The sequence below is a fragment of the Stigmatopora argus genome, chromosome 3, assembly GCF_051989625.1.
Source record: "Stigmatopora argus isolate UIUO_Sarg chromosome 3, RoL_Sarg_1.0, whole genome shotgun sequence".
Taxonomy (NCBI): Eukaryota; Metazoa; Chordata; class Actinopteri; order Syngnathiformes; family Syngnathidae; genus Stigmatopora; species Stigmatopora argus.
This window is the reverse complement of record NC_135389.1, coordinates 13,819,426-13,831,416: the sequence shown is the minus strand read 5'-3', so window position 1 is coordinate 13,831,416 and position 11,991 is coordinate 13,819,426. Positions and strand designations below refer to the sequence as shown.

The window sequence follows — 11,991 nt, the reverse complement described above, 5'->3', positions numbered from 1 at the left end:
TTATGGGCTTTTGGTCCAGTTCTTTTAATCTGATTTATTTTTTTAATCAAAATATTAGATCTGAAATGGTCCGGCCCACATGAAATGGAGTTGACGTTAATGCGGCCCGCAAAACAACCCGAGTTTGACACCCTTGTACTAAGTAAGGGCTTTAAACAATAGCTTCATATCATGTAAGGGGTCAAAAGTTATTGTTCCCCATTTTGAATACAGTGGTGTCTTTGCATAAGTATACACTAAATTTGTTTCATGACAACAAAAAACTTAAAACATTAACTCACTGTCCCTATGAATCAATTTTAGAGTAATAAAAAAACTTGTCGAACGTGTTTTGAAAAGGTAATAAATAAGCATACAGTGAAATTGAAATTCAATTAGATGTAGAGAATCAAATAGTTTCTGTATCATTAACCCCTTAAAAATAATTATCGTGAATGAGTGACATTCTAAAGCAAAGCATCCTCAATGCTCTTCCTTTTTTGTCATAGATACCTGATGTCACTGATTTTGGTATACATTAATTATATTTATAGTATAAAGATTGAATTATGATACGTACTATATATTTTTATGTATTTTAGTTATGACTTTCTCAACAGAGATGGACTTCCAAACTAATTTAGCTGGGGGGGCTCAATCACTGCCATCCCTCCCAGTCAAATTAGACGGGACGTCAATCGATCTCAATTGAGTTAACTTGGCTGAAATGGAATGGTATTTCTAACTTTGCTTTAACAAGAAATTGGATGTTGGCCAAAGACTGTTAAGATGGCCTGTATTTGTGTGCCTGTTTTGTGTTTTAGCTGAATGTTACACAGTGGTTGTCATCACAGCTTTTTAAATAGTCAATAAAAAGCAGTGTGAGAAACCAGTGGCCATCTTTTACTTCTCTAAATGTACAGCTACTACTCTAATCTTATACTGTATCCATCTATAAATATAAAGTACAAATTTTACTATGACTTAGAATATGAAGTCGTCCCAATAGCTCAAAATATCTCTAGCTCAAATCATTTCATTCATCTCGTTACCGTGCGGTCAATACAAAAACATTCGATTTTCATTGTAACTCTGGTGCATCTATCATTGGTAAAGGTGGCCAACCAAATAAAGTCAAGTACGTATAATCTATTATTTTTTACTTTCATACAGCCACAATTTTGTGCTAAGCGCAAATTTATTCAGGAAATAAAAAAATTGTGACCATTCTCATCTTGTAAAAAAAATGAATGGGATTTCTCATCAGGGCGGCTCGAGTGATTAGTGGGTTAACCTCACAGTGGGGGGGTCCTGGGTTCAAATCCAGGTCGGTCCACCTGTGTGGAGTTTGCATGTTCTATCCGGGCCTGTGTGGGTTTTCTCCAGGCACTCCGGTTTCCTCCCACATTCCAAAGACATGCATGGTAGTCTGATTGGACACTCTAAATTGCCCCTAGGTATGAGTGTGAAAGTGAATGGTTGTTTGTCTCCTTGTGCCCTGCGATTGCCTGGCCATTGATTCTGGCCCAAAGTCAGCTGAGATAGGCTCCAGCACCCCCCACGACCCTAGTGAGGATAAAGCGGTTCGGAAAATGAGATGAGCGACAAGCAGAAGATTTCCTCATTCATGTCGTGGCTAGTGTTTTCAACGTTGTGCAGATTTATGTATCATAATCATAATGTGTTTGAGGGTGTTATAATTGAACGGACAAGACTTCAAGTTAATGCTAATGCTGACACTTAACATTAACTATATTGCGTTTACTGCTCTTTTCCACTTTTTTTCTTTTTGAACTACAATCCGTTTTGCGAATGAGACAACTTTGTACACCAACACCCACACTTGACAATGTGATTTGATGCCTGCCGTTCCGGTTACACGATGGGGGAGAGAGAAGGGAGGGGGGAGGCAGCAGTTGAATGTCAAACTCCTCACTGATGGCAACCCACGGACAACATCAGAACTTGGCTAACGATTCGCTTTGCTGTCTAGCTTAAATGAGCAATTAATTGCTCCCTTGTGGATCAGACCTTTGGATGGACCTCAGGTTCTTTCTAAGGGCGAGAAGCTACAAATTAAGTGTTTGTCTTCCCTGCCGGTCCCACTCACCAGTAAAGCGCTGGAAGATGGACAGTAGGAATTAATTTAATGGGTTAAGTGGAAATTTTGAACTCATTCGATCACGCAACCTAAAAGGTGCAGCATTAACGATGAACAAAGAAAAGGGTAAGACTGGCAGAGCCAACCGCAAATTGAGTTTTATATATTAAATGTCAACTACCTGTAGTAAGATTCATTACTTGTACGAGTGCGGCAGGGCGAGAGTTAATAGGCCTGAGGCGTGATACTTTTTGGCATGCTGACAACAAGAGCAGCTCCAAAGTTTGCCTGTCATCACATCACACGACTCTGCTCTGACTCAAGCACAGTGTCAGGGGGCCACAGAATGGGCAACTCCTCCGGGAAGGGCGAGGGAGAAGCGGAGGAGGAGGAGGAGGAGGAAGAGGAGGTGGAGAATGATGGCGAAGAGGTGCAAATAGTGCAGAGAAAGAAGATCAAAGAAGAACCTGAAGAAGAGCTTCCGTTGGGAGTGGACGAATTATTGGAGAGCGGAGATCCCGTGTTGGACATAAGCTACCGGAAATTTAAACGTTTACCTGCTCGTGTTTGCGGACTGACGCATTTGGAAAAGCTCTACGCTTGTGGGAACCGCCTGCGAGCCGTACCCGAGGGCCTCAGCCAGCTGCGAGGTCTTCGCATTCTGGCCCTGGACTTTAACAAGATGGAGGACGTTCCTCTTGCCATCTGCCAGCTGGCTAACCTCAGCCGCCTGTACCTGGGCAGCAACAGGCTGATGACGCTGCCACCCGAGTTGAAAAACCTACGGTGTCTCCGCTGCTTGTGGCTGGAGAGCAACTACTTTCAATGGTTTCCCAAGGAGCTGTACGGACTTCCCAACCTCAAATCTTTGCAGATAGGTGACAACCGACTTAAGACACTGCCTCCTGACCTTTGCTGCATGGAGAATCTGAGAGGACTGTGGCTCTACGGGAATCGCTTCCAATCCTTTCCTAAAGTCCTCCTGAGCATGGACGGCTTGGAGATCCTGGACCTGGACCGCAACAAGATATCCGAGTTCCCCAACCTGATGCGCCTCAGATCCCTTCGTCTCTTCTCCTACGACCACAATCCGGTCCAGGAGCCTCCTAAGGTGGGAGATGAGGTGGTCGTGGTGGGGGAAGGGGCCACAGAGTTCTTGGAGGAACGCGAGGCTCGGAAGGACAGGCAGCGCAAGGAGGCAGAAGAGGCGGCTCTGGTGGGCGAGGAGCCCGTCATCCACGGCATCTTGAAGAACAGCGGCTCCAGACGAGCTGCTAATGAGGATGACTTCAAGGAAGGAGAGGGGGAGGAGGCTGGAACTCCCGTCTTTGAGCACGACGGGGGCGACTTGGAGTATGACGACGAGGCATTTGAGTATGAGACCGAGGGGCTGATCTGTGAGGGAGAGGCTTTGGAGTATGAGGGTGAGGAGCTGCAGTATGACAGGGCTTACATGGACTATGAATATGAGGAGGAAATGGAAGAGAAGGTGGAGGCATAAGAGGAGAGATTTTCTATACAAACTGTGAAGATCTGTCAGCAGGTGGACATGAATTTTTAACTATAAAAATGAAAGTGTCTGTCTATTATGTGTCAGAGCAGTTATCAACTGTTTGATTAACTCATTTGCTACCATGGATAGCGATAAACGTCAAATCCACGTTAACTGGGAAAGCCTCGGTGGGGTGCTCTGTTGGGACTGACAGGGCAGTTGAAATAACAAAATCCGAGTTATTGGTCAAATGTTCTATTTGGCAATAGCATGGTCGTACAATGGAAACTAGGGATACAAATCACCGATTTCATGATCATACGATATTTGCCGATTATACAATGTCTGGCATGATTTGATTCAAGTTCTTCGATCCATTTGAAACAATATTACTCACTCACTTATGTTTTAACCATAGCAATAAAATACAATAAATCACAAATGCACTCCGATGATTTTGACTATTTTGTTGTTGAAAAATATAGACATCTCTAAACAAAACGTTATTTTCATCAGATCAGATTGTTGGTGCAAATGGTTGTCTATTATTATACATGTCCTATGACTGAGTGACGACCTGTCTCGGGTGGTCTGCCTTTTCGTCGACGTGAGTTGGGATAGGCTGACAGGAATAAGCGGTGTTGAAAACGTGACAAAATGTTGCCGTCATTTCCAGCTTTATAAACATAGCCCCATAATCGTGCTTCACATCTGTTTTATGTATCTAGCAGTACACCTCAAGCTAAAAATCCCATGCAGGTCTTAGAGCAGTAAAATATTTATAATGCTTTAAACACACACACCCTTTCCTGGTGTCAGACTTGTGTAAGCAGTCTTGGTAGCCCTGACAAAAAAAGTTAGCATGTGGTGTCACCATAAAAGGCAAGTCCACACAGAGAAAGGCTTCAAACAGGAAGCAACAAGTAGATGATTGGCAATTTTCACCACTAGGCCCCTTGTAGGTCACAGCCTGTAGTCATCAAATGTGTACACTTCTTTTTTCCCCACACCTCTGCGTCCACACCACCTGCGCCTATATCTCTGAACATGAACATGTCCTCCGAACATCCACACAGTCATTATTCATGGTGAGTTTTAAGCGTAATGCAATCCCTGCATCTTTTTCTATTCTCATTGAAAGAGTAAAATATTTATTCCAGCACTGAAATATTCATGCTGCTGCATACTCTCATGTGTCTGACTTGTCTTTGCTTCTGGTGTTGCCCATAACACTCAATCTGATGATCGCTTTACTTGATTATTTATCACCCGAGGAACACAAGGCAATTGAATTGAGTATTTTTTAATGTCACGCTCTGTCTTTTTCCTTGAAGCGGCTGACTCGTTGAACAGGAGAAAGTTCAGCACTACAGTTATTCATATATTAAAGTATTTTATAGCAGTATATCGAAGTGAGAATTGTTTTGAAGTTTCCTGTAACTCAACCAGAGGATGACAGTTATGCAATATCAGTTCTAAAATGAATAAGATTTTCAATCATCGCCTTTAGTGTAGGGTGTCACATGACTGACAACCTTTCCCTCTTTTAAGGTGAATTGCTAAATTTGAAGGACTTTACTATCCTCTCACACAGTACGTTTCTAGATATAAAAGTGTTACTATTAGGGGAATTCATTTTTGTTAATGTTCCTTATTTTTCTGAGTATTATAAAAAAAAACTATTTCAGATAATTGTTATAATTTTTAAAGCATATTCCATTTTAACGATAAGTGACAACCAACCCGGCAATGGGGATGGTTGTCACAAAGTGTCATGTCAGTACTCATTTTCAACAGTAAAAATATCAGACAAGTCCATCACTCGAGGTTAAAATAATTGATTTGTTTTAAAGTCTTGCAAATTTGAGCTTAAAACATTCCTCTCACCTAAATAATGTTCCTTACCAACTGCGTGACCTCAATTTTTTGAACGAAGCTGTCATCATAGCTTTATATTGCAACGTTTGATTACTAAACCACACTAAGCATTCGGCTGCCTGTTTTTTTTATTTATTTTTATGCCCAGCACACACTCACACAAAGCAAAGAAGAATATCACATATTGGTAAAAGCTCAAGGGTATGGAAACGGGCGTTCTAATGATTGACACATCATTTGTATAAACAAACCTAAAAATACAACCCAATTTGTGGTATGAATCAGATGTTCCTATTTTTGTTTTCATGTTTACAGCTTTGTATTTTGCATACTATAAAAGCTCTGCAATCTCCCTACAAACTCGTTCGTTTCTTGTTTGGACAGAACGAGTGCCTATTTGTATTTCACAAGCACGGTGTGCACCAGGAGCACTTTTGGACCCTCAGTATTGCACAGTGTGACGACAACACAAACTGCTTCAGCGGGTCCACACTGGGTGGCGCGACAGTCTGACATGCTGCAGACCGTGTCTGTGGGAATCTGTGTCACAGTCCCTTGTGAGATTTTTGCTTTTTGTGTGTCGGCGTGCATTTACTCTGCCCTCTTCATATGTAGGTCAGTGAACACGGGCAAGTAGCTTCATTTTCCACTGGCTTCACGATTCCCAATATACAACTGTGTAACTTCAACATGATGCCATCCCTTAAAGATCTACTGACAAAGGTTTTGACTACAATAAGTATATAGATACTGCATTTTTCATACTAACATTTATTTTCCTAGTTTAGCTGGGACTGGGATTTCCCCATTTCTAATAAAATAAATGATCCCAGCAGAATGCAAATTATACACAAGTGCGACTCACACTGCATGTTTTTATTGATTTGCCTTGTGTGACATATACTCGGATGAAAATGGCCATCTGAAAAACACAGTACTCAGTTGTTAGTTTACTAACGACAGTTAATGTGAAGCCTCCGATTCAATATTAGAGCGAGTTTCATGGTACATCCCCACGCTCTTACAGTTTCTATTTTTTCCCCCACAGTTTCTTTTGTTTTTGTGATGCACTTTTATCCCCATCTGTTCACTCTTTACCTTTGTATACACCCTAAATGTTATGACTTACTTGCACAGCTAACCTAAAACTTCATTTTAAAAGAAAACAATAACATTGAAGTAATTCCAATATGACAACATCCCAAACACATTTGTGAGTGTTTTTCAGATCACTCAATATTGTCTAAATACACCAGATTCCAGTCAGACTACATATAATTAGTGTTAAATATTGATTCGCAGTTTTCCACTGCGTAAAATTGCACAAGTGATCCCTTAACATGAATGGTAGAAATATAAAAGCGGAACACCTAATCCCACTTTTATGTAACATCAATTTCCCTTTCTCACCTTGCTACTCCTCCACATCCACAGTCTTATTCTCTGATCTTAACAAGAGGATCATGAAGGTTATTGGTGGCCAGTCTGAGCATCTCAGTCATCACGACTGTCCTTGCCTGCTCAGCCATGTGAGACCATATAGTAATAGAAACGTCACTGGATAAACTGATGGATGACAAATTCCTCAAGCCACACTGGCCGGTACTGTGAGCACAAATAAAAGAGGCAAAAATTGTCTTGACGGCTTTCGGTTAGATTTAATGGAACGCTTCTCAACTGCGAGCTGTCAAAAATGGCATTTCTGATGTGCAGCTTTAGGAATTGATTCCTTTTAATATTTTTTTTTTCAAAAGTAAGAAGTTACGATGTATGGCTTGCAGAAGTTTGCCATCCTAATACAAATGGTATGCATAATCATGAATATTACTGTCAGGATTTAGCAGGGTTGTGAATACGTAGCAGGACCCAAACGTGGGGAAGCAAGCAAGGAAAACTTTAATGACTGTGACAGGATTATCAACAACAAAAAACAAAGACTTTGAAATCAAATAAGGAAATCAAACCTGATGGGGAGGAGGTTGGCAAAAGGGGATCACAGGACTTGGGCAAACCAAACGCAGGCGATCCGACAAGGACTGACAAGCACACAGAATTTAAATAGACAGACATGGGTTGACGAGACAATCAGAAACATGTGGGTCACACAAGAGGCTGCAAGCAGGAGAGACGACAGGTGAAGTCAATGGGCAATCACAAGGACAGGTCACTCAAGGGAAAAAAAACCATAACAAAACCAATCCCTTACAGTTACTGATGAATTATTCATGATATTTGGAATTTCATTAGGCAAGTCATAATTTTTCAAACTCACAGTTATGTAATCTAGGTGTCATTATTGAGCAATGCTTCATCCGGTAAGGCAAGGGAACATTTACACCAGATTAGAAGAGCGATTAGCATTTCTTCTTGTCCCTAATCTGTCCAATCAATATTTAATTAATTGAATTTTCTATATTATGTCCACCAAAAAGAACTTAAGTAGTGTTACTTAAGTAGCAAGTAATTTTCTTTTATTTATAAAATATTCATCTAAAATGATCATGTTATATAAATGTGTGTTTTGTAAAAAGATGACTGCCACTTGATGGCAGTGTGACGCTACACTGGCCAGGACTATAAAAATAAGGCTATAAGTATGTATAAATGATGGATGGTTTGAAATTTGCAATTTGGAAAAAAGGGGAGAAAACATCTAAATCAGAAGGATAATTTGAAGAAATTGTCCACAGACGCCATCTATACATGATACAATTACACATATATCACATTATAATCTAAGGCACTCTCTTTGGTGTTGAGTACATTCATTAAAAAAGAGAGAAGCCCAGCCTGAGTTGGATGTCTGTGACTTTTCCGACAGTTTAACTCGCTTGTGCGTTTTCCCCTTTCAAATGATCTCAGCAAAGCAAAACAGTCATCAAACTATTAAACTGTTCCATCTTTTTATTGCTCACACTGGGTTTTTGTGCCAGACATCCATCAGGGACATCTAAAACACACCATGCTAATTGCAGTGTGCCTTCAAAAATCAGACATCAATTTCCCTTTTATCTGACACTTTTTCAGCCTGTGGATAGCAGCATCAGTTAATATGACACTTTAAATCACACGGTTTGCCCATCAATATTTGAATTGTCACCCCTCTCTTCCATATCTTTTTTTGTTTCATGCTGCTACCTCACCTTGTCACACCACTTTTTACTCCCATTCCACCCTCCCATCTGTCCAAAGTTGCCAGTCAGCATGGCCTATCTTTACCAAGCTGTTGCTTTCACTGCATCTTTTTTATTGTTATTATTATTGTTATTATTATGATTATTATTTCTTTTGCTTGTCATGCTGTCATGCCAAGTCTGAAGTGCTTCATTATCTTTTCCCACAAAAATAACTTGACGGAAACGCCTCCGTCATTGAAAGTGACAGTCTCATTTCCTGCTTCTTTTCAGTTAAACACAATGTGCATATCGCGGGCATATTTCTAATTATACATTTCCAGAGGCTCCATATGACTGGAGTGCGCCAGGCGGTGATTTTGGTTCCAGTTAGAGTCACATCAGTGCTGTGGCACCTGCTGCTGTTGTCATTCAATGAGCGTGTGATTGTTCATCTATGAAAATATAGCAATCTGTATTTGTCATGTCTCTGCATGATTAACACAAACTGGGCTGCACGCTTTTGATTATCATTGACAGCCTTCTTGTGAAAGCTTGAATCCAAAAGTACTAGTTAAAATTTTTACATGCTATCACAATAATGTTAGCCAGATGCTGTCAATCGAACACAAATGCAAAGCAGGGATGTTTCAATCTGATCGTGTTCAGTGGATTGGATCAGGTGTAAAAGATCCGGTTTCTAAAATGTGTGTGTAGTCGAGTTAAACTGAACCGCTGTCAATGGCAGTGAAGTATGATCGCCCAATGCCAGCCCTCCCAGTTGAAATGGAATGGAATTGTCAATGGCAGTGAATAATGGTTGTCATACCATCAACAGTTCAGAGGATTTTTATTGTTACTGTATCGGTCCCAACAAAATTGATTTACAACAGTTCCCAGTTGTATATATAGTTTAAAAAGATTGTTTTTTTTGCATAAAAAATCATTTGGAGCCAAGCAGTAAAACACAACCATGTGCAGAAAGTGGAAACAACCAAACCAATTCTTTGCAATTTGGAGAAAGCAGTGTCCTGTCATCAATGTGTTTCAGAAAGTTAATGTCTTTTGGAAAAGATGTTAATGTTTACTTCTGGACTCAGTTTAATATTGTGATGAATACCGTTTTAATGTGTTTTAGAGTTCTTTGTTTTTTACACAATGCGGATTGGACAGGTATGTGTTCTATTCTTTCGTAGCATCATCTTACACCGGTTTTAATTCAATGATAACTTTATCATGTTCCTTCTGTATTACTATTTCAAAAGAAATACATATACTGGGTATATATTCAGAAGATTGTCTCCATCTCTAAAGAAAAACAAATAAATAAATAACAAGCGAAAACCAAACTCTGCGTGTGACATAACATGTCAGGATGTCTTTGATAATAAATTACTGATTTAAAAAAAGAAAAGATGTCAAATCCAACGAGAGATATTTAGTTTTCCAGTAATAAATGAGAAAAATAATAATAATCGTACACAATAAAAAGAATAATATATGACTTGGTGGTGGGAAGGTATTCATGAATAAGTAAAAATTGTTGTCATTTTTGATATTCTGCCACATGAATTATTCCTAAATGATTTTGATGAGGAAAACAGTTACTCCTGGTGATATTTTGACTTTGTAAAGGCATCATTTGCATACAAATCCGCTTTCTGATGTTGTGAGGCAAGAATATGCAGGTGCAACAGTTTACCCTTGAGATGGCATCAAAGATGGGAAAGGATGGGTGCGGCAGCTCTAAAAATAGACGGAGGTGATGCAAGCAAAGCTCTCCTGTTGAGTAGCTGGGCTGGCTCGCCGGCAGCCGTCTGTTATAGTTCAGGGAACGACCGAAGCTCGGCCCCCGGCCGCTAAGCCCACCTCGTGTCTCGGCCCCATTCTGATCTGCCTTTCCCAGGGAAGGGGATCACAGCGGTGTCCGCGCAAGCTGTAATTTGCAGCCCATAGACTTGATTGTACTCGGAGAAACATAAAGACAGCTGAGAAGACCCTTTTTTCTAAGTCAGCTCTCTGAGGCACCTTCTCTCTGCCTCACTGCACCAGTTTGCATTCTTATCTCCTTCCTGCTTCATTTGGATTTCTCCACTTAATTGCCCAATCTGGCACTGGCAGCTTGGAGTAAAATACACTGTCATATTTCTCCTACTCTGTACACATTAACTCATTCACTGCCACTTGAAAAATGTGTGAAGCCCCATCCCCAATTAAAACTACCCAGCGTGTCTGTGAGCATTTATGAAAACGTTGGTTGGAATAATTTCTCGCTTTTTAGAAAGTCATCAAAAGGAAGGCTGGGAGCTGCTTTTCACAATTGTTACTAAGTCATGACTGACTTTTAGAATGGTTGAGGACAATAGATTTGTTTTTAAAAAAGGTTTAGAGAACAGATCTTGAAAAAAATGCTTGGTTACGCAAGCCAATCAGAGCACTATGTAACACGGCTATTTAAAATGATCAAATCAAAAGCATTATTGATGGCAGCAACTTGTTCGCGCATTGCTGTACAAACTAATTGATTAATTCTAATCTCTGATGTAATTTTTGACTGGCCACCTGCAACCTGTTCAATATGAGTGAGTGTCCTTCTTTAAAGGCATCAGTTAAAAACCACTGCTCACCTCAAACACTACAAGTAATGAGCTCCTGTTCACATTACCATTTCACAACAGTCATTTTGACAGAGTAAAACCTTTAGCAATACTGTACATCCTCAAACACGAGATGCCACGCAAGTCATAAACATGAAATATTTCACCCCCCAGAAGTAAATTACCGGTAGTGCAATTAGGTAGCTGTAATTATCGTTCCCATCCCCTTGTTGTTCTAGTTGACAAGTCGCGGGGGCACGATCCGGGACACTAAACTCTGATTTAGTTTGCATTGGAACCGCGGGTGTGTAGCTGATGGCAGATCAGCATAACAGATGGCAGCATGAGAGCTGTGAATAGCTTGACATCATCTTAGCAGGACAGCATGTAACTCATCAGCAAATTTGTCAAAACGAGACCAACCAACATCACCTTTGACTACTTTGTTGTTTTTTCTGTCCCATTCAGGAGAATTCACAACGAGCTTTTTTAGTATTTTTCATTACATTAACTCGTATATTGAATGAATCATTTATCAAAAACAGTTGGTAACGGGACATTTAGAGACTATGTATAATTTTGTTATATTTTCTATGACAAAGAGCTGTTAAATTCCAAAATAGTAGTCATTGACCCCCCAAAAAATAAATACAGGCCAAACTTATCATAGGTTGAAATTTCTCATTATCGTTTGGTTTTATTTACCAATTAAATTTTGCAAATGGTCAATCCCCTTAGTTTCTGTTGCTAGTCTGTCAAGCATTGTGACTCTCATGGCACAAGAAATGGGGGGGGGGGACTTATTTTGGATCAATACCAGTGCAATGTCTT

At 40.1% G+C, this 11,991-nt stretch overlaps 2 protein-coding genes across 4 annotated transcripts in view; one reads left to right on the top strand and one right to left on the bottom strand.

Moving 5' to 3' along the window:
• Nucleotides 1-11,991, bottom strand: part of myrf (myelin regulatory factor) — a 59,287-nt gene that overhangs the window by 39,548 nt on the left and 7,748 nt on the right. The window contains exon 1 of one of the 3 annotated variants that reach the window (XM_077595627.1): nucleotides 7,415-11,954. The exons of 1 other annotated variant lie outside the window; for it this stretch is intronic. In XM_077595627.1, the coding sequence (XP_077451753.1) occupies nucleotides 7,415-7,520 (106 nt within the window). In that variant the 5' untranslated portion in view covers nucleotides 7,521-11,954. Of the gene's footprint in view, nucleotides 1-7,414; nucleotides 11,955-11,991 lie in introns of those variants that run through there. One more of the 3 variants, XM_077595622.1, reaches the window with a different exon arrangement.
• On the top strand, nucleotides 1,884-4,308 carry lrrc10b (leucine rich repeat containing 10B). Its single transcript, XM_077595636.1, has one exon. The coding sequence runs from the start codon at nucleotides 2,337-2,339 to the stop codon at nucleotides 3,579-3,581; it is 1,245 nt and encodes a 414-aa protein (XP_077451762.1). The 5' UTR covers nucleotides 1,884-2,336; the 3' UTR covers nucleotides 3,582-4,308.